Source organism: Sardina pilchardus, chromosome 2, assembly GCF_963854185.1.
Source record: "Sardina pilchardus chromosome 2, fSarPil1.1, whole genome shotgun sequence".
NCBI lineage: Eukaryota > Metazoa > Chordata > Actinopteri > Clupeiformes > Clupeidae > Sardina > Sardina pilchardus.
In genome coordinates this window covers 30539223-30560333 of record NC_084995.1, presented here as the reverse complement: position 1 = coordinate 30560333, position 21111 = coordinate 30539223, and the positions used below count along the sequence as shown (strand labels likewise).

At 47.0% G+C, this 21111-nt stretch overlaps 1 protein-coding gene across 1 annotated transcript; it reads left to right on the top strand.

The window, feature by feature from the left end:
• The first annotated feature begins 508 nt into the window (after window positions 1-508).
• dnm3b (dynamin 3b) lies at window positions 509-20791 on the top strand. Its single transcript, XM_062526274.1, has 21 exons — window positions 509-732; window positions 1033-1326; window positions 2505-2578; window positions 2861-3010; window positions 3131-3334; window positions 4022-4120; window positions 4276-4436; window positions 4720-4862; window positions 5220-5355; window positions 5487-5554; window positions 5931-6069; window positions 6316-6402; window positions 6669-6739; window positions 7105-7156; window positions 9235-9348; window positions 15381-15490; window positions 16001-16112; window positions 16280-16450; window positions 16819-17057; window positions 17374-17550; window positions 18367-20791. The coding sequence occupies exons 2-21, from the start codon at window positions 1166-1168 to the stop codon at window positions 18404-18406; spliced, it is 2508 nt and encodes an 835-aa protein (XP_062382258.1). The 5' UTR covers window positions 509-732; window positions 1033-1165; the 3' UTR covers window positions 18407-20791.
• Window positions 20792-21111: the final 320 nt, after the last annotated feature.

The window sequence follows — 21111 nt, the reverse complement described above, 5'->3', positions numbered from 1 at the left end:
TAATTTCCTCTACACCCGGACATGTGAGCACTGCCTCATCTTTGTGTCAACACTGCCACCTAGTGAGTAGGCTACTGATATGACATGGAGTGGAATACCTGTAGATGATATTACGGTTAAATATCTCACCAGTTTTGGGTCAGGCCAAGTGTCTATTTGATGCTGAATCGCAAAAGGATTCTTATGTATTCAATAGCAATGTAGATTAAGTCGACAGACTATTAAATACCGAAAATATTTTTGCTATCCGCTCTGCGGTACGCATAACGCACCGATGTAGAGCATCATGAGTCACGATAAGGATGGCACGATGTAAACAGGAGGAGGCGGGTTTGTTATGTTGTGTGCTCTGCCTATAGGGTGTCTGTTCGTCTGCCTCATCATTACAGCTCTGCTGGCATTGGTTACATAACGCGTCAGTTCTTTCACGCTGTGCAGCGTTACATTGTAATTAGTGCGGCTGCGTTAAAGAAAGATTAATCTGTCATTGGTGAAAATGGCTCTAGGATGAAGTCCTGACGCACAGATGTAGCTACGCCAATCGATGAAAATACGATTCTAGCAATAGGCCATTTATTTAAGTCAACAGGGAGACAGAATATAGGCAGGTGATGGTGCGAAATACCCCGTGAAAATACCAGATCGGATAAGCTTCTCGGTAAACCTGCCTGTTGTTTCGTCGCCCAACACTGCAGAGGAGAATCACAACGGGTCAAGAGGACAGAGGCAACGGTAAGGCTATTTTGTTTTAGGCCTTGCATCGTCTATTTATTACGACAATGACACAGCGCTCTCGAGACGGGTGACATGGCCGCATCACCCATCATATATTTAATACATCATTGTGTAGGCCACTACAATTTGTTTGTTCTTCTCACATAGCAGGCTAAGCCATATTGCTTAGTGTGTATTATGCGTTATGTCCGAGCGCATTATTAGCCATGTAACACCAAAGCTCCCCAATGCCCTTGAAAATGTTGTTAATGTCGCGGTGGCTACCAACTGCGCAATATTCTCTTCATCTGTCTTCAGCTGAATCAACCATTGGTTTAGGACAGTGTGCGCCTAGATGACTACACATCCACAACCTCGGTAGCCTGGACCAAGATATCACTGCATCCTTTCTTTCTGCCCACGCACCTCGCGTTATCACTCGGCCAGCACCATGGGTAACCAAGGCATGGAGGATCTGATCCCCCTGGTCAACAAACTCCAAGATGCATTCAGTAGCATCGGTCAGAGCTGCAACCTCGACCTGCCTCAAATTGCCGTGGTCGGGGGGCAAAGCGCCGGAAAGAGCTCTGTACTGGAGAACTTCGTGGGAAAGTAAGGACCAATTAAGCATACCGACGATTACACATGATTTTTCATTGTATGACAGCGTAGTGACTGGTCTAGGTTGGTAATCCGAAGGCTAGCAGAGCCACCGCCACTTGCGTGTGAGTCTGCCCTCGGGCCCTTTCAATTAATCCAATAGAAACGGTTCTCTCTGAACTGTCTCCTTGCTAAGTCGCGAGAGCGCACACACAGACTGCTCTCTTCCGAGTTTCTTACAACAGCTTATTTTTAACCCGGTCCTACACTGCATGGATATATCAAGGGAGTTAGTATATGGGTTACACCACCATCGTCGTGGTAGCTTCATTAGCAGGTCCCCTGTGTGTTATCTGCGGGGTCTCTGATGGCGTCACGGTCAAATAAGCTCAAGGAAAAGACTGCTGCGTGAAAGGCTACCGCTGTGTAGTTTTGATTCTAAATGAAACGCATCTAAAACAGCCACATGATTTTTCCTGTTTGAGCCTTCCTGTGACGTGTCGAATGAAGTCGTTTAACACGCTCAGTAGCTTGTCATTAATAAAAAATGTGTAATGAAATGTTTACGTTAAATTGTTAAGACCACAGAAGTCCATTAGCGTGCTGTTTGTGGTCAGTGTTTTTTTTATGAGGCTTGTGGTCGGGTTTAGAGACGTCTTAGCGGCTCCGGGTATCCCTAAGCTCCAGGTAGTCCACCATAACACGCTGTGCTATGACATATCTCACTGCGCTTACCTGTGGTCTCCTGTCGCCCCAGTCTATAGGAGGCAGTGCAATCAATAGAGTGCTGACTGAATGAGATACTCATGAACACCTCTGCCCTCTAAACACGTCAAGGGTCTGATAATCATGGAGGGTGGGCATGAATAAAGACATGAATATGAAGGCATGCATAAAGATGTGCACGGTCTGCACCTTACAGTAAAATGAAAGGGATTTGCTAATTAAATAATAGATAGAAAGATATGCAGATGACATTTTGCCAAAATATGGAACAATTCAATTGGTTCCTTGTTGTGCCATTTTCTGATTGGATGATTAAATAGCTCTAATTTGTTTCAGTTGATTTACCCAGCCATGAGTAAATGTAGCATAGCACTTATAACTAGCTTTTATGAGTGCTTCTGACCTTAATAGTTTAGCCTTTAATATAATCTATCATCTAAGTTGTTGTTTTCACCCTACCCGAGGGACTTCCTGCCCCGTGGCTCTGGGATTGTCACTCGCCGACCCCTGGTCCTCCAGCTCATCAGTGCCACCACAGGTACACACACACACACACACACACACACACACACACACACACACACACACACTGGGCGCGGCAGCACAACTCTTTAGTTTGATCATACTCTATCTACTGTAGCAGCAAAACACACTCTTTCTTTTGTTTTATTTCATTCTCTGTCTCTCTTTCACACTCACTTACACACACACACACACACACACACACACACACACACACACACACACACAACATATCATAACATTAGCATGGCCCATATCATATTACTGAATGCATTTTACTATTTCCTTGTATGTGCAGAATATGCAGAATTTCTCCACTGCAAAGGAAAAAAGTTCACCGATTTTGATGAGGTGCGTCAGGAGATCGAGGGTGAGACAGACCGTGTCACGGGAGCCAACAAGGGCATCTCGCCGGTCCCTATCAACCTGCGGGTGTACTCCCCTCATGGTAAGGCCCTCTCCACTCTCAGGTTTACCTGTCATATTCATGTAATGCACAGCTTGTTACACATGTAAAAGCACCATGACCGACATCGCTAATGTTAACATGCCTCTCCCTCTTCCCCAGTGCTCAACCTGACCCTGATCGACTTGCCCGGCATCACAAAGGTGCCGGTGGGGGACCAGCCTGTAGACATCGAGCAGCAGATCAAGGAGATGCTCATGCAGTTCATCACCAAAGAGAGCTGCCTCATCCTGGCCGTCACGCCTGCCAACACTGACCTGGCCAACTCAGATGCCCTCAAGCTGTCCAAAGACGTGGACCCCGCGGGTGAGGAGCCAATTTGCCCTATCAATGGGGGGTGAATGTATTCTCCGCCAACGACCTGCATTATACCTCTAGATCACACAGCCTGCTGTACAGTAATTTCCCGCATATAAGCCGCAGTGTGTGTAAGCCGCAGGACAGTGTTTTATGCAAGTTAAAAGAAACACAACCATATTAACACCATATTAACTGCCCCCCTGTATTAACCTCATAGCTGAAGAAATTTTGCAAAATCAATGTATAAGCTGCGGCTAATAGTCGGGAAATTACGGTAGTCATACAGTGCCAGTGGTGCGCGTCTGTTAAACCTTTTCCTTGACACTGACTATGTTTACAAGGACATTAATATTCCAACCCCAGAATTCAGAATAAAGCAATATTGTGATTATAGGGTTTACACACATTGTTTGCATGGCAGAACGATGGCATGTCATCGTCTTACCTGCGTTAATATCGGAATATGAATGTCCATGTAAGCATACAGTAGTCATTGAGAAAGGCTGCTGTATCTGTAAACTGATTTAGTGCTGAGAAGCCCAATTGAGAATTACTCATGTAGCTGATATTGAGTGTTTGCATTTTGTGTACAGTCCGTAGTACAGTAGGTTGTGTTTGGTTTGTGATGTTAACACAGAGCTGGCTGTGGAGTGAGCAGCATCTTTTTTGTTCTCATGACTCTTGTGTGTGCAGGTGCACGCACCATTGGCGTGATCACCAAGCTGGATTTGATGGATGAGGGCACAGACGCCAGGGAGGTTCTGGAGAACAGGCTGCTACCTCTGAGGAGGGGTGAGACCTTTTTGTAGAATTTGTTTTGTAGAGCTTTTTTCTTTTTACTTTTTGATCATTCATTCCTGTTATTCTTATTTTTTGTTTCTTGTTCATGCGATGTTCATGTTGTCTCTGTCTGTGCCGTCCATGTGCTCTTCTCCTCACCCTCTCAGGCTATATTGGTGTGGTGAACCGCAGTCAAAAGGACATTGAAGGCAAGAAGGACATCAAAGCTGCCATGGAGGCTGAGAGGAAGTTCTTCCTCTCCCATGCCTCCTACAGGCACATGGCCAGCACCATGGGCACCCCCTACCTGCAGAAAGTGCTCAATCAGGTATGAGCTAAAGGAACACCTGCCTCATCTCTGGCTGTACTCGTATCAGATCTAAGCCTTGTGTGTGGATCGTATTCAGCTGGATAAACGATGGAAGTAAATACATTAAGTAAATACTTTTTATGAATGAATTTTCCTCATGAAGCTTACAGGCCTATGGCTATGATGGTTGTTGTTATCCATGATTCAGCATGCATTGGTAGCTTGAGAAGATGGAAGCTAGGTTTTGCAAACTTTCTAAACAATGAACTCACCACACGTTTCTCCTTTCGGTTTTTGTCAGCAACTGACCAATCACATCCGAGATACGCTCCCAGCGTTCCGGAGCAAGCTGCAGTCGCAGCTGCTGTCTCTGGATAAAGAGGCAGAGGAGTACCGCCACTTCCGCCCCGATGACCCCTCCCGCAAGACCAAGGCCCTCCTGCAGTGAGTAGCCCCACACTCTGGCTTAGCTAGTCGATTGAATCTTTTTTCAGTATTTCTTTTTGTTATGTCTTTGTATTTTTTTTTTTTGCACTGTACTGTATGTCTGGATCTTGTAACCACTATGAACACAGGTTGTTACACTGCTGTATTGGGTATCAAAGTCTATTTGAAGGCATGGTTGTGCTCTCCAAGCTGGTCACCTGTATGGTCAGTGATCTTGGTTTAGGGAAAGACAACTCAGTATCCATCAGTAGACGCAAAGCACTCGAGGGACAAACATATCTGGGAGTCGGAGAGAGTACGACTGAAAGATAAAAGCACCAGATCATGAACAGTGTGGTGTGGCTTTGTTTGCAGGATGGTGCAGCAGTTCTCCGTGGACTTTGACAAGCGCATCGAGGGCTCAGGGGACCAGGTGGACACGGTGGAGTTGTCCGGAGGAGCCAAGATTAACCGCATCTTCCATGAGCGCTTCCCCTTTGAGCTGGTCAAGGTGGGCGGGCGGTCCTTGACAGGGGACGAGTAGAGCTGTCTTTGGTCAGCCGTTCATGTTATTGGTTGTTGTTGTTTTCTTTTCCGTTACTGTAACATACTGTACACTGTCTGTCTGCTTTTGGTTTTCAGATGGAAAGTGATGACAAGGACATGCGTCGCGAGATCAGCTATGCCATTAAGAACATTCACGGAATCAGGTGTGTGTGTGTGTGTGTGTGTGTGTGTGTGCAGGTGTGTGTGTGTGTGTGTGTGTGTGTATGCAGGTGTGTGTATGTGTATGTGTGCATGGATGTACGTGTGTGTGTGTGTGGGTGTGTGTGTGGGTGGGAGTGTGTATGTATGATTGACTGTGATTGACTGTGAAGGACAGTAATGGTTAGCTCAAGGACAAGTAGCCTGCAAGCAAGGTCTTTTAGCATGCGAGCTTGCAATGGAAGGTTTACTCAATGCTAGTCCTTGTCCAGTCCCAGCAGTGCCACCTGTTCATGTTGTCCTCCCTCCTCCCTCCCTCCTCCCTCCCTCTCTCTCTCTCTCTCCATCTCCCTCCCTCTGTCTGTTTACCTCGGATTCTAGGACAGGACTGTTTACTCCAGACATGGCCTTCGAGGCCATTGTGAAGAAGCAGATAGTGAAGCTCAAGGAGCCTTGCATTAAGTGCATTGACCTGGTCATCCAAGAGCTTATCAACACTGTGCGCCAGTGCAGCAATAAGGTACCGGGGTCTCCCTGTCTGCTGCTAGTCTGGCATTCTTGAATTTCCCCTTGGGGATCAATAAAGTATCTATCTATCTATCTATCTATCTATAAGCGATGTTCTGAGAGGATTTTTTTAAATGCATTCAGTGTTTTGCGTAATCTCAGTTAATCTAAGGTTATGAGTTGTCACTTGAGGCATGCTGCAGCTCGTGGACAGACACAGTGGTGTCACATCTGTGTGCTTCTTCCTTCTTCTCCACAGTTGGACACTTTCCCAAGGCTCAGGGAGGAGACGGAGAGGATCGTCACCTCACATATCCGTGACAGGGAGAGTCGGGCCAAGGATCAGGTACAACACACACACACACACACACACACACACACACACACACACACACACACACACAGACACAGACACAGACACACACACACACACACACACACACACACACACACACACACACACACACACACACACACACACACACACACACACACACACACACACACAGACCCTAATCCATAAACCAAGCAAGGCACACAACGGTGAGATATTCTGGCAGTCTATTTTACAAATTCTGAGGAGATAATCTCTCTACCTGACTCTGTTTTCAGATTTTGCTGCTTATTGATATCCAGCTCTCTTATATCAACACAAACCATGAGGATTTCATCGGCTTTGCCAAGTAGGTGTCACATCAGCGTTTACGGTAAAACGTCTAAAACATTACTGAACTTTGGTCACATGTGTACACCTCTTTGACAATTTTATAGATATGGATATAGCAGTGCCGAAATAATAGCAGTACAATGACGAAACACACATGGGAGCAGCAAATGTTTTGCTAATTGGCATTGATTTTTCATGAGCAGAAGCTCCCACGAGGGCTTATGTAAAAGCCTGGCAGTCCCTGAGACTTGTCACAGAATAGTGACACTCCACTCCTCTGTTCCCCCTCTCTCTCTCTCTCTCTCTCTCTCTCTCTCTCTCTCTCTCTCTCTCTCTCTCTCTCTCTCTCTCTCGCTCCCCCTCTCTGTTCTCGCCTTGCAGTGCGCAGCAGCGGAGTAGCCAGGCTAGCAACAAGAGCTCTGCGGGCAACCAGGTAAATGAGGCATGTCTCTTTGAGTTCTCGTGCAGTATAGCGCTAGCTAGCCTAGTGGTAGAAAAGTACATGTGTTTCTGTGTTGGCCCAATGCGCTGAAGACCTGAGGACAGAGCGACTTTTGAAAGTTGGCTGAATCGACAGAATTAGGGATGGTTAGATCACCAGGGATCAGGTCAGCTTTCGCTTTCATTCGGATTAAGGGTGAGATTGGGAGTTGAAAATCTGTTTGCTTAGCCAACTCTGCCCCTTTTTTCCGTGGGACCTAATTTTTTTTGCCAGTGACTAAACTATATACTTGCCAGCAGTGGTGATTTTTGTCATCATGTATATGATGTCCTTGTGGTATATATTTTATACCACATGCACCCATGTTATTTGATTTTTATTTTATAATTTTTTTAAATTATTTTTTCTTTGAGGCATGTTTAATACATTCTGAATGTATGTTTTAATTCCATTATTATTTGTGGTTTTATTGTTTTGTAACCCATCTTCTCTAGTTTGATTTGCAGTCTTTTTTCATTGAGATGGTGGAAGTTCTTTTGTTCTTTTATTTATTTATTTATTTTGACGTCGGCTCAGCCCTGGCTGTGTTCAGACATCTTTGTAAACATCCCTCTGTGTGTCACCACGCTGCCCGCATGCATGCCATCCACAACCTGTCTGATCAGCTCTCCTTCTCCTCCAGCCCGGCATGGGCACCCAGGTAAGTGTGCAGGCAGCCAGTATGCCCTGGGCCCCGCTCCCTCCCTCGCTCACTCCCACACCCACAAATGCTGGAGAATGTGTCGATGCGCCCTCTAGTGGTCAATTCAGGATGCTGCATAGTTTTTCATTTGATGAGAGAATCCTCTCCTGAGTCCTGACAGAAACACTGTGTGTGTGTTTGATTTTATAGAGCTGTGTTTTTCAGAATGTTGCCCCATGTCCACTGGATAAACACATTTTTGAAGGTGTGTTAGCGGACCCAAGTGGTTTTAGTTTTGGGCATTTAGAGTGCATGAGTACTATTACTATTACAGTAAGATTATCACTATTTCACAATCCTATTGTTTGGGATTAACCTTAGATGTACTACATGCCACACGCCAATTTTTTAAAAATAGAATTAAAAAAAAATTGTTCCGCTAACATATTGTAACATGTCGGTCCTCCATGTTACTGTAATATGGCTGCAGCATCCTCCCCCAGAGCAGAGCAGAGCTCCTCTCCCTAGTGTGCATCCAGCTGTACAGCTGTTAGGTCACACTCCAGTTGACCTGCTGGTGTTCCCCAAGCTGTAATACCCACTTGTGCTGTCTGTGAATGTTAGCCAGCTGATACTGCCAGCTGTTTTAATCCCTTCCTCCCTCCCCTCCTCTCCTCTTTCTTCCTCTCCTCTCCCCTCTCTCCTCGCCTCGTCCCTCTCTCTGCTGTCCTGGGTTTAGGCCACTTCTCCGCCGGCCTCTGGCATCATTGTAAGGGTCTGAGTGACTGGTTCTGATTAGAGGCACTTTAGAGGTTGCTCTCCATTAGCCGTGTGCCGTGTGTGTTTGTGAAATGGTCTTCTTTTTGACATGCCGAAAGATTCACTTCAGATGACACGCACACACAGTGAGCCTCTTGTGTGTTTCGGGGTGATGTAGGACACCAGCACGAGTGCTAGTCACGCGCTCACACTACCACCAGGGTTTGACTGAGAGCTGATGAGCCACTGACCACTTTCTGACCGTCACGACTCACGACAAACACTGACACACACCACCCATCCCTGCAGTGTTGATATGTTGATGGGTGAACCTCACTTTTGCATCAAGCTTTTTAAGTATCACACATTTTAGTAAAGAATTCATTTGATCTTTTTAACCCCTCACAAATTCAAGCACACGGTTTCTTGTTTTAGTTTGGTTTATTTTGCACAGACTAACCTGCATTGCGTGGAATTGAAGCAACAGGGTGTGTGTGTGTGATGCTTGCGGTGATGTGCACTCATGTGTGTTTCTCAAGAGAGGAGCCCAACCAAAAGGGCTCAGGCCCTGGACTCTGGCGCACTCGAACCTTGAACTTTGACCTCTCACCCTCTGCCCCCTCCACAGGTCATTCGGAAGGGCTGGCTGACCATCAACAACATCAGCATCATCAAGGGCGGTGCCAAGGAGTACTGGTTCGTGCTGACGGCAGAGACTCTCTCTTGGTTCAAGGATGACGAGGTGAGATGCTGTGAGCCATAGGGACGTGTGGTGTGGTGTGGTGTGGTGTGGTGGTGGTGGTGGTGGTGGTGGTGGCTTTACTGTGATTTGCCTGTGTGCCTTGCATGCATGTGTCTGCCATACCCCTCTTAGACACATCTGGGCACATCTGTGTCCAAGCGTCAGATGGATTGTTCTTGTGTATGACAGAGATGATGAACAGACAGAGAGAGAGAGAGAGAGAGAGAGAGAGAGTGTGTGTGTGTGTGTGTGTGTCTGTCTCTGTCTGTCTCTGTGTGTGTGTGTGTGTGTGTCTGTGTGTGTGTGTGTGTGTGTGTGTGTGTGTGTTTGTGTGTGTGTGTGTGTGTGTGTGTGTGTGTGTGTGTGTGCGAGTGTGCGTTTGTGTGGCGTTGCACAGCTGTGCTCTGTGGCTGGTGGGCTGGTGGGCTGCTGTCTATCTGCCTGTCTGTGCCTGCTGTACAGGCTCCGGGACGTTCTGCACAGCAAGTGTAGACAGGCAGACACACAACAACTCCTCTGGTGTCACAGCAGCGGGTTCTTCACCGCGGACAGAGTCCCCTGCTCAGAGAACAGTTCTCATTCAGGCGCAGACAGAGTCCCCTGCTCAGAGAACAGTTCTCATTCAAGCGCATACGGAGTCCCCTGCTCAGAGAACAGTTCTCATTCAGGCGCATGGATGGCATCCGATGATCTGAGTGATCATTACTAGCTCTGCTAGTCACAGTGCAGTAGTGATAGCCTTAGGTGACACATAATCTGTTGTTTCATGTTGTATGTCTCTCCATTGATTAAGGCAACCTTAATCTCTTGTGTATGAACACCCTGATATACACACACCTACAGTACACGCACAACAGGCAGTGTCGTGGTTAAGTTGGAGATTTATTGTTCTGTAGCAGCAGTTGAGGTTTGCTGGAGCTTTGATGTGTTTGTAAGGGTGTTTTTTGTGACCTTCAGGGTGTTAAATTTGTGTGTGTGTGTGCGTGCGTGCGTGCCAGCATGCGTGTGTGTGTGTTTTCTTTTTTTTGGGGGGGGGGGGAGGGAGGGGAGTAGGGAATTGGAGTGAACACAGGAGCATGGCGGAGCATAGGCGCTAATCACTAAACTATCTACTGCACCCACTGCTGCCTTTGTGAAGTCCCACACACACGTTCGGGTATCTCCTCCTCTCCTCCTCCTCCTCTCTCCTCCTCTTCTTCTCTGTCTCTCTGCCAGCCATCCTCCACCCTCCTCCTCTACCCTCTCCATTCCTTCTGGGAGTTCAGGCATTCGGTCGTGGTCTGTGACCCAGCTGGAGTCGCCCCAAGTTAAATCAACACTCACACTCACACTCACACACTCACGCAAGGCCAAGCGCACACACACACACACACACACACACACACACACACACACATACATGCATATTCAAGTAAACATGCACAAAAGGGAAGACATCAAAAAGATTTCTGGTCTAGACAAAACAATGATATCAAGGGATGTTTTTTTTGTTGTCATCCCGTTATTATGCAATGAGTGTAGGACCAAAGTAGGCCGTGAGTAGTCTCCGTGCTCTCTCATCCTCTCCTCTGATCTGCCTCCCCTCAGATGCTTTGCTCCATCTAACACCACTCTTACTCTTATGTTGTGGATTTGATCATCTCCATCACCATCCACCCCTGCTCTCCCCCTAACAGATTAGCACACATCCACCTACACCTGTAGACAAGACAATCAACACACAACACAGATATTTAATCCTTATCCTCCTAGTCCTAATCCTTATACTTATGCAAACACACACACACACACACATTCACACACACAGACTAAAACCCATAGGCTTGCTCATGCAAGCATATACACATGCATGAATGCATTCTTGTAGGCATGCATGCATACTACACCCCCCCACCCCCGCGCGCACACACATACAGTACATACACACACACAGACTCTCACACATACAAATCAATCTTGCAGTCACTGAAGTTTTCGGTGGGTAGTTCTGGCCAGAACACATTCTTGGCTGGAAAAATGGCAAGTTTTTTTTTTTTTTTAAACAAAAACACCGGCAGCCAATGAGAAGTGGAGGAGAGAATTCTATATAGCCCAGCCGTGGCGTGCCTCCCCACCCGCCTCTTTCTCAAAGGGGCACTCTGCAGCGACACCTCTTTTTCACTCTCCCTCTCTCCACTTCAATTTCCTTCTCTCTTTCATCCCTCTCTCTCTCTCTCTCTCTCTCCCTCTCCCTCTTTTTCTCTCTGTCCCTCTCTCCATCTTCACTCAGCCACATCAGCTCCAGCCTGTGTCTTTTGCTTCACAACCGCAGACCACATCAGATCACAGCATTACAGCCTCTTAACCCTTTCATAACCTGAAACGCATCGCCTGTTACTGTACGGACTCAACCTCAAATAAATACATCAATTCAGTTCTCTACATTGTATTTATCCCTTCCAGTTATATTCATCTGTTATTCTGACTCTGTTCTGTTTGATGTAGAGTTGTAGACCCCCCCCCTCCTCCTCCCCCCGCCCTCTCCGCCCCCCCCCCCCCACCCACCCTCTCTTGCACATGCCAGTATGTGTAATTTCTGCATGGACCTGCTGGTCTTTGGTAACAGTCACAGTTGCCACCACAGAGCAGAAGTCTTAACTGACTTAGCTGCTTAACTCCCCGCAAATAACCTTTGGACCCCAAATAGCTCACTCGCTTTCAGGCCTGTGGCCGAGGCGCTTTCTGACCTAGTAATCCCACGACTACACCCATAAATCACCATTATTATCATCAGTGGAGCTTTAACTGGCTTTTCTCAGCAGCGAAAAAAGATGATTAGGCTATTGACTTGATGTATACTTAGTGTAGTGTACTATATGTGTTTATAGGTTATATTCACTTAGATCAAATAATCTTGTTACTTTTAATTTGATGACTAATGCACCTTGATTGAGATAAATGTTTCTATGATTTTATGCACCAAAGCAAAAGAATCCTTATCAGATAAGTAAGCTACTGGAATTAGATAGAGTAAGTTTCCACCATGAAATGTGGTTCTTATAACTGTGAAATTGCGTACTGTTACGCAGCCTTGCCTGCTAACACTGGCAAATCTCGCACAAGGCATTGGGCATTTATCCAAATAGTGAAGAAAGAATCTCACATTGACACAAATGTCTTAAGGCATGTACCCTGATATATACGCAGACTGGTTGCCAAATTACATGAAGGATTTTTGCTGTGTATCCACTGCGAAGTAATTAACAACGTTTTTGGCTGTGAATTAGTATTTATGTGTTTCAGTTACAGTATAGTGTCATTGTTTTATTTTCACTATCAGATATTTCTTGTGTGTCACTGGCCCACATATGAATTTGGCCTTGGACACAAGCGTCTCTGATTGTCTAGTCTGGGGGCTTATTTTGCGAGCATCTGTTGTGTATGAGTTTGTTTTATTGACTCTATGTAATTCTACAAATCTTAATGAGGTTAAAGTTAAAAAGTCACTGTCTAGAGTAGACCCACATACAACTGAGCACAAAATCTACAGGCATTCTTCCTCTCCCTTCGGCATACAACATTTCCTTTGACACCTGATAGCTATTGGGCGCTCTGTGTGTGTGTGTGTGTGTGTGTGTGTGTGTGTGTGTGTGTGTGTATGTGTGTGTGTGTGCGTGCGTGTGTGTGTATGTGAGACTGAGCTATGTGCTGCCTGCAGTGTTTATTTGCAGTTGCTATCCAGCCATAGCGGCATCACTGGCCTTATCTCAGCCTGTGGACTACCATTAGATGATGTTTATTTCAGCCTCACACACTTCCAATGGAGCCTCGGTCAGCTCAAACTCCCTGGGGTCTGAGCCGAGGCGCGGGAGCGAGAGCGAGAGAGCGCCACACTTAACCAAACACAGCTCTTGTGTGTGATCTGGACGTTACGAGGACGCGTCAGCAAGAAGGAACGAGACAGACAGAGAGCGCGCGCGAGAGAGAGAGAGAGAGAGAGAGAGAGAGAGAGAGAGAGAGAGAGAGAGAGAGAGAGAGAGAGAGAGAGAGAGAGAGAGAGACATAGAGGAGATAATAAAGGTGATAGCCTCTTAGCCCCGCAGCCTCCATTTCACCCTGAGTCGGGAGTGACGTTCTCCTTCGCCCAGTCTAACCAATGTGCAGACTACTGTACACCAACATATCCATGAACAGGTAGTCTGAACACTGGGTAGACGGAGCGCGATTACAAGCGGGTCCCGTGTGGCGCCGTGTGGCGATGGTGGCGGCGGGCTCTATTTCCAGTCAGAAGAAAGCGCCTCGGATCTTCCCGGATCCCCCTCGCTCTCTCGCCTTTTTTCGACTTCAGTGAGGCGCAAGTATTCCACTTTTTTCCCACCCCCCCATCTCTCTCTCTTTCTCTCTCTCTCTCGGGAGAAAGTTCTGTCCCCCGTCCAGGTTTGGGTCTCGGTCCTGTTGTGTACTCTCCTTGTTTGTTTGTTTTGCCTTTTTTTCCCTCCTGCGGTCGTGCTCCCGTTGCTGTCCCCCTGTCACCGAACAGGCCAAGTGGAATATCCAGCCTTGACGTGGCACATTCACTCCGACGACCCAGGGAATCTGGGCGTGCTTTCAAGGAAGGGATATTACAAAAAAGAGGGAGAGAGAAGAGGGGGAGAGAAATGGAGTGGGTGAGAGAGAGGGAGGGACCTTTGCAAACCATATATGGGTTCTGGCAGCTTTTTTAGGGCCCGGGACACCAACCATCAAAAACGCAGTCCTCTCCTCTCCCAACCATCTCTCTTCTGGTTTTTTGCTTGTGTTCCAATCTTTCACGGTGAGCTCTTGTGGTGGTTCCTCTCCGTTCCTCCTTGGTGTGTTCATCCCGCTTTTCCTTGTCTTTCTCAGCCTCCCTCTTCATTTCTAGTGCTCCTTCTCTCTCTCTTTTCTCCCCCCTCGCCCGTTCCTTCACTCCGCCTCCTCCTCCACTCTCCTCCTTGCTCTCTTCCCTTGTGCTGCTAAGCGCTACCAGATGTTGAGACTTAACGCCAGGCTGTCATTTAATCTCTCCCTCTCTCCTTCTCTCTCTCTCTCTCTCTCTCTCTCTCTCTCTCTCTCTCCCCGCGAAAATTCAGAACAGGAAGTGGGCCCCTCTGGAATGGAGGGGAAAGTATTTAAGAAAGGAAAGCAAGAGAAAGAGGGATTGCAAGACGTACAGAGAGAGAGAGAGAGATATGAAGATATTGATTTTTAAAAGGGATGACATTATGTGAGGCACACATGCTTCAGATCATCATGATGTCCACCAAGTATTCCTCCCGTGTTATCCCTTCAACGGTGGTGAAACCACATGTGGGCATGCCAGTGTTCCTGTTCATTAGGCCCTAGTAGAGTGCTCTCGGGGTTATCTTAATCTTTTCGCTGCACACATATCTCAGTCGTGTCTTTTCCTACCTCCTATCCACTGTGAGGCCTTAGAATTTGCCTTGAGCCTGGACCCCCCCCCCCCACCCACCCACCCCAACCCCCACCCCCTCCCAGTGCAAAAGGAGGAGGGGAAACAACTGTTTTCTCCAGTGCGGCGTTGGGTAATGACTTCCACATGTGGGTGCTCTCCCTCACTTTCCCCCGCCAGGCTCCGTCCACCCTTCCCCCCCTCCTTTGGTTCACGTTGTTCACCCCATTCCGTTACCCCCTTTATGCGTTTCTTTTTTCCTCTCACTCGTTTTGTTTACTCCATTCTGTCCATCCTCTCATACTAATGGTAATCCCTCCTCCATTCACATATTTGAGTGAAGTTTTGGGGGATACCATCTATTGGAAGAATTCCGCTTGGGTTGCAACCATTGCGGTTTGGCCATTTTGAATCTTGAGATTTTGCACATAATATGGCCGCTCTCTTCTTCCTGTATATGTCTGCATTCTTTACATGTATCACTGGGAAGTGCGTCGGGATTGGGATTGGTGTCCAGTTTCCTGACCGTGCTGTGATTATAATCCCCAGTTGTACGAGCCAGTTCTAGTAGTACAAATCTGCTGACCTCGCTGCCTCTCTGTCTCCCTACTTTACTTCTCAGGAGAAAGAGAAGAAGTACATGCTGCCCCTGGACAACCTGAAGGTCCGCGACGTGGAGAAGAGCTTCATGTCCAGCAAGCACATATTCTCCATCTTCAACACTGAGCAGAGGTCAGTCAGTCCTCCTGCCAGGGTCAGAAGGCGCTGTTTGCCCATCGAGACCTTTGTGCTGTGTTTTTCATTTGGCTGGGGCTGCTGTGAAAGGAAGAATTCCGTTGTAAGTGTAGGGTTGCTTCACCAGCCGTGCCCCTTGGCCCTTCAGTGCAATCAAACCTCCCAAGAGCGGGCATGAGGATGTTTCCCTGAAACAAAAGTGGCAATGTGCTTAGTGCTTACAGTACGCTCCACCATTGTGCTGAGCCAGATGTTTCCACTCACTGACTCTAGCCTTGCCGTGCCGTGTAGAGTTAATTCTAATCAACACATCCAGAGGAGTTGGTGCAGAATACTGGAGAAGGTCTCCACACTCCTCAGGAATTTCCCCCTCTGCCAAATAGTCACAAAATGTTGGGCTTGAAATGGAATTATTATCGAAACGTTTAATTACAGTTGAACAGTTTGATGTCAGATGTCATGACAGAGTGAGAGAGTGTTTTGTTTCTAACTGCTTTTGCTCCTTAGGAACGTGTTCAAGGACAATCGCGTCCTGGAGCTGGCTTGCGATACCCAGGAGGAGGTGGACAGCTGGAAGTCTTCTCTCCTGCGTGCAGGGGTGTACCCCGAAAAAGCTGCTGTGAGCATCTGCCTGTCCTGTAGTCTATGACGCCATTTGCACATGAAGAATCTTGAATTTCCCCTTAGGGATCAATAAAGTATCTATCTATCTATCTATCTATCTATCTATCTGAAGACACTGTGCACTGATGATTAGCCTGCTGCTGTGTCTGTGACCTCCTATAGGTGGAGAGTGACGGCGGAGAGAAAGGTGCTGCTGAGAACTTCTCCATGGACCCACAGCTGGAGAGGAAGGTGGAGACCATCCGTAATCTGGTGGACTCCTACATGGCCATCGTCAACAAGTGCATCCGGGACCTCATGCCCAAGAGTATCATGCATCTGATGATAAACAACGTGAGTTTTCATCCTGCCATGGATGTGAGGATGTCTTTTGGACATGAGGAAGTCTTTTACTTCTTTCAATTTGTAATTCAGTACAACTGCAACAAACCTCAACCTCATTGCTCACTTTGTGCCTATGGGCTACAAAAAAAGCAGTTCATTTGAATGCAAATCAGTAAATAGGAATCACTTGAAAAGTAAGGATAAAAAGAAACTGAAACATGTAAGATAAAGTTTAAAACTTGAAAAAGATGGGAAAATGTATGCCGTGAATAAAGGCATAGGAAAAGCAAAAACATTTTGTGAAGATCTGGAAGCCAGTGCACCTCAAGTGGCCGTCTCTCCCCTTTCCCTCCCTGTTTCCCTCCCTCCTGCCGAAGGTCAAAGACTTCATCAACGCAGAGCTGCTGGCTCAGCTGTACTCTGCCGGGGACCAGAATGCGCTGATGGACGAGTCCCCCGAGCTGGCCCAGAGGCGGGAGGAGGTGCTCCGGACCCACCACGCCCTCAAGGAGGCGCTCACCATCATCGGAGACATCTCCACCACCACCATTACCACTGCCATGCCCCCTCCAGTGGACAACTCCTGGCTCTCCGCCGGAGGAGGAGGAGGACGCAGGTACAGTACGGCGGGGGGGACGGAGTCTGTGTCATTTCACTGTCGTGCTGGAGCTGGTGTGACATAGATTAGTTGGTATTTTGCATTGGCCTCTTGCATTTTCGTGTACCGCTAAAAATGATCGATGATGATGAACATGAAATGTTATGAACAGGAAAGATGACCGTTTTTTCTCAATTGCTCTAATGCCCCTGTCAACTCTGACATCATCACATATAGTAAACAAACACACATGCTTTTAACAGAAGCCTAGTAGCTTCTTCTTCAGCCCCTCTGCAGTTTGGGCTCAATCGCTCGTCTCCCTCTCGTCCGGCAGGTCCCCCCCAGCCAGTCCCACTGCGCCCAGGCGGATGTCGTCTGGTCAGAGGCCTGCCCCAGGCCGGGGGGCCCCTCCACCTCCCGGCCGCCCTGGCCCTCTGGGGCCCTTGAACAACAGCGCCGACTCCCCCCAGGTCCCCAGCCGCCCCAACCGGGCTCCACCCAGCATTCCCAGGTGAGTCGGACCACAGGTATGCTGCTCTCACGTGGACGTGGTGGTACCTCATGACAATAGACCGATCACAGTAAGGGCTCTAATTTGAAATGGCAGGGCGCACTGCGAATCGAACAGAAACCACACGATGAGAACAGGAAATGAGAATAATATTTATCAATCTACTGTCTGTAAATTGATAATAATATTTATCAATTTACTGCAGTACTTTTAAAGGAACATTACAGATGCTTACTTTAAATTACAGGTCATATTGAATGTTCTTTAAAAGATGTTTCACTGAAATGGAGTGACTAACCTGAAGCATTCCGTTTGTGTTGTGTCTGCTGCAACAACTAGCTTTCACTATAATCAATGTAAGGGTCTATGTCTTCTAACATATGTTTTACATGTCGCGAACGGAACGCTTCAGTAACACACCCGATGTAGCTTCTCTGTAAGAGTTCAACTGGAACAGGACGTTTATATAGACCACGACATATTGATCTATAAGGAATCTTACGTAATATCATGCAAACATTACCACCTGTTCCATGTCTTTCTGCTCTCTCCCTCTATCTGGCTATGTTAACCTATTACTGTCATTGAATCTGTTCAATCTTTGCAGGACAGCTTGTCAATTTGTTAGTCAAACATACCTTTGCCTACCTCTAAACAAGTAACTTCCTTTAACCTTCTCTGCTGTACTGATTCCTTTGTAACTAACAGTCACTAAATGTGTTTCTTTCTCTCTCTTTCCTCTCTGCAATTTCCTGGCCTTTCATGATATCACCATGTCATTCCCACCCCATTCCTTTTTCCATGCTCATCCCCCAGTCGGCGTCCCCCTCCCTCCCCAACAAGGCAGGCCCCATGAAAGGCCACCTCAGGCGACCGCTTCAGTGTGGATGAAGCACTCCACTCCCCCTGCCCTACCCCACCTACCCCTCTACCCCATCACTCTTAACACCTGACTGGCGCCTCGCTGGTCCCATCTCCCCAGTACTCTTCCTCTAAATGCAGCCTTGCAAAACCCCTTGCATGTCCCGAGCCCCCGTCTCCCTGGCTCTCCACTCTCGACCTTGTGCTGTCCCGTCCGAGACCCGTTGCTCCCCCCCCCCCCCCCCCCCCCCGCTGTCCTCTCGGCCCTCCCTCTGGTGATAGTGTCCTCTCTAGCGCTGCTTGTTTTTGTGTTGTATCTCTGTGCCCGTGCTGACCGTGTGGTTCTTAGATTTTTTCTCAGCAGCAGACCTCTTCTCTCTCTCTCTCTCTCTCTCTCTCACTCTCGTCCTCTCTCTCTCTCTCTCTCTCTCTCTCTCTCTCTCTGTCGCTCTCTCTCTCTCTCCACCACATTCCCGCATATACTGCACTGCACTGTCGCTGTCGCTCCCCACTGGCCGTTCTCAGCAGAGATGCAGCATTGGACATTTATCATGAATGTTCCCAATGCAGCGGGACCATCAGGCTTCTTATCATGCATGTTTGTGGGTGTGTTGTGCTGTGTTGTGATGTGCTGTGCAATGTGTGTGTGTGTGTGTGTGTGTGTGTGTGTGTGTTTGTGTGTGTTTGTGTGTGTGTGTGTGTGTGTGCGTGTGTGCGTGTGTGTGATTGCTTTTGTGTGGTTGGGGTGTGTATATGAATGAGGAAATGGAACTGGTATAGCTGCAATACATGCATAGTTAAATTAATGTATATATATATATGTGTGTGTGTGTGTGTGTGTGTACTGTATGTATGGGCCTATGAGTGGTTAAATACATGTTCAGAGAGTGATGTGTGACAAGCAGTGCACCTGTATGATTTTTCTGTCTGTTTGCATGTTTGTTTGAAGTTGTGGTTCCATGTGTCGTGTTTGTTTTCATGGTCTCACTCTCTCTGTGTGTGTATGTATGCACAGTGTGTACAGTATATGTGTGTGTATGTATATACATTATGAATGTGTGTGTGTGCGTGTGTGTGTGCGTATGTGTGTGTGTGTGTGTGTGTGTGTGTGTGTGTGCGCGAGCATGCGCGCCTCTCTTTGTTGCTATTCCAAACGTGACCCCCGTCCCTGACCAAGTAAAAGTGTGTGACTCTGTGCCTGTGTTGTCACTGCCATGGCCAGGCTGCGTCTGGAGGCCAGGGGCCCAGGCAGGAGTGCACTGGCAGGGGTTACTGTCCCGACCAACTGCCTAAGTGTGCACTCCACTATGCTGACTGTGTCTGCTTGTGCGCGCAACCTCTGGCAGCACGGACCCTTATCTAACAGTGGCAAAGGGCATCCGTCTTTGTCATGATTACTGTTTTGCTGGTATGCCCTCCATGCAAAGGGGGAGGGCGACTTATCTTAAAGCCAGTTAAGTGAACATCATCATTTTTTTCTCTCTCTTCATCTTTAGTGTGTAGTGTGATTGGTGCAACTAGAGTGTGATTGATTCAAATGTGACACCTTAGATAAACACAAACGTCGATAAGCTAGCTATAGGGAAAATAGCTTTTAATATATTATTTACTCAGCCAGATACTTGACATTTGTATCAGACAATGACAGAAGAGTGACACCCTTTGTGAAGGCAATGTAGGCATCTCCTCGGATATATTCAGAATGCCACTAGCATCAGTGTCGGCTATCATGTAGGAAGAGGACACCCGTCAGAGATAGCAAATGATGATCTGTCAATTTCCACATAGCTCCACACCCTCAGAGTTTCAGTATGTTGTAAATGTGTGTATGTCGACTCCCTCCATCTGTAAAGCATGTAATCTGCAGTAATGACCTGACCAACTGTCACACTCTGTCTCCCTGTCACCAGTCTTGATGACCCCCTGTGATCATGTCAGAGCAGAAGTTAGTTTTGCTATTAAGTGCCCAGTGTAAAGTCTTGTTTCTGTGGGTCTGTCCTCTAGTGAAGTGGTGTTCTGCCAAATATAGACATTGCCAAATAGGTAATTTATTCATTCCACAAGGGTGTGCTCATAAAACCTCTATCTTGCGCTCACTGTCTGTAAACAGTATTTGTCTTTTACTCTGACTTGAGAGTCGATTTGCTTTACTGGCATGGGTAACACATCTGTATTGCCAAAGCTAATAGTATGAAAATGAATATAATATGCAATAGAATATTACATAGACAGTGTTACTGTTACACACATACGTATCAAAATATTATTGTCTGCAGCAGAACACATTTAACTCCCCTTTGTAAATGTATTTATTTGGGAGCTGTACCAGTGGTTACATACTTTCTGTATCTCTCTTGATCTCCAATAAATCTGTCCTTCTCACTCACCAATGTGTTTGATTCTTTTGATGTAGGCTATGTCACTCCTTACATACTGATTATCCAATGTAATTTGTGCCAAATTAACTTTTCCCTCCATGATCTAGTGTCCTAGTGTTTAAAATAACATATATGGCCCCAAAGAGTTCAGAGGTTTTTTACTTTCCCAATCAGAATATCAGGCTTTATGTTTGTTGTGGAAGTATGATTCCTTTAAACTACTGCCAATGTACCTGTTGAACTATATTCAAATCATAGGGAATGTTATGTTCTATTATGGGTCCAACAGACCAAGGGGCACAGCATAAGACCCGTTTTTTTG

Excerpts from the sequence above, each read along its gene's own strand:
- dnm3b (XM_062526274.1), top strand. The coding sequence starts at position 1,166 with ATGGGTAACCAAGGCATGGAGGATCTGATCCCCCTGGTCAACAAACTC. Across the intron at positions 2,579-2,860 it reads GCTCATCAGTGCCACCACAG|AATATGCAGAATTTCTCCAC; the intron begins GTACACACACAC and ends TTGTATGTGCAG. Across the intron at positions 6,070-6,315 it reads TGCGCCAGTGCAGCAATAAG|TTGGACACTTTCCCAAGGCT; the intron begins GTACCGGGGTCT and ends TCTTCTCCACAG.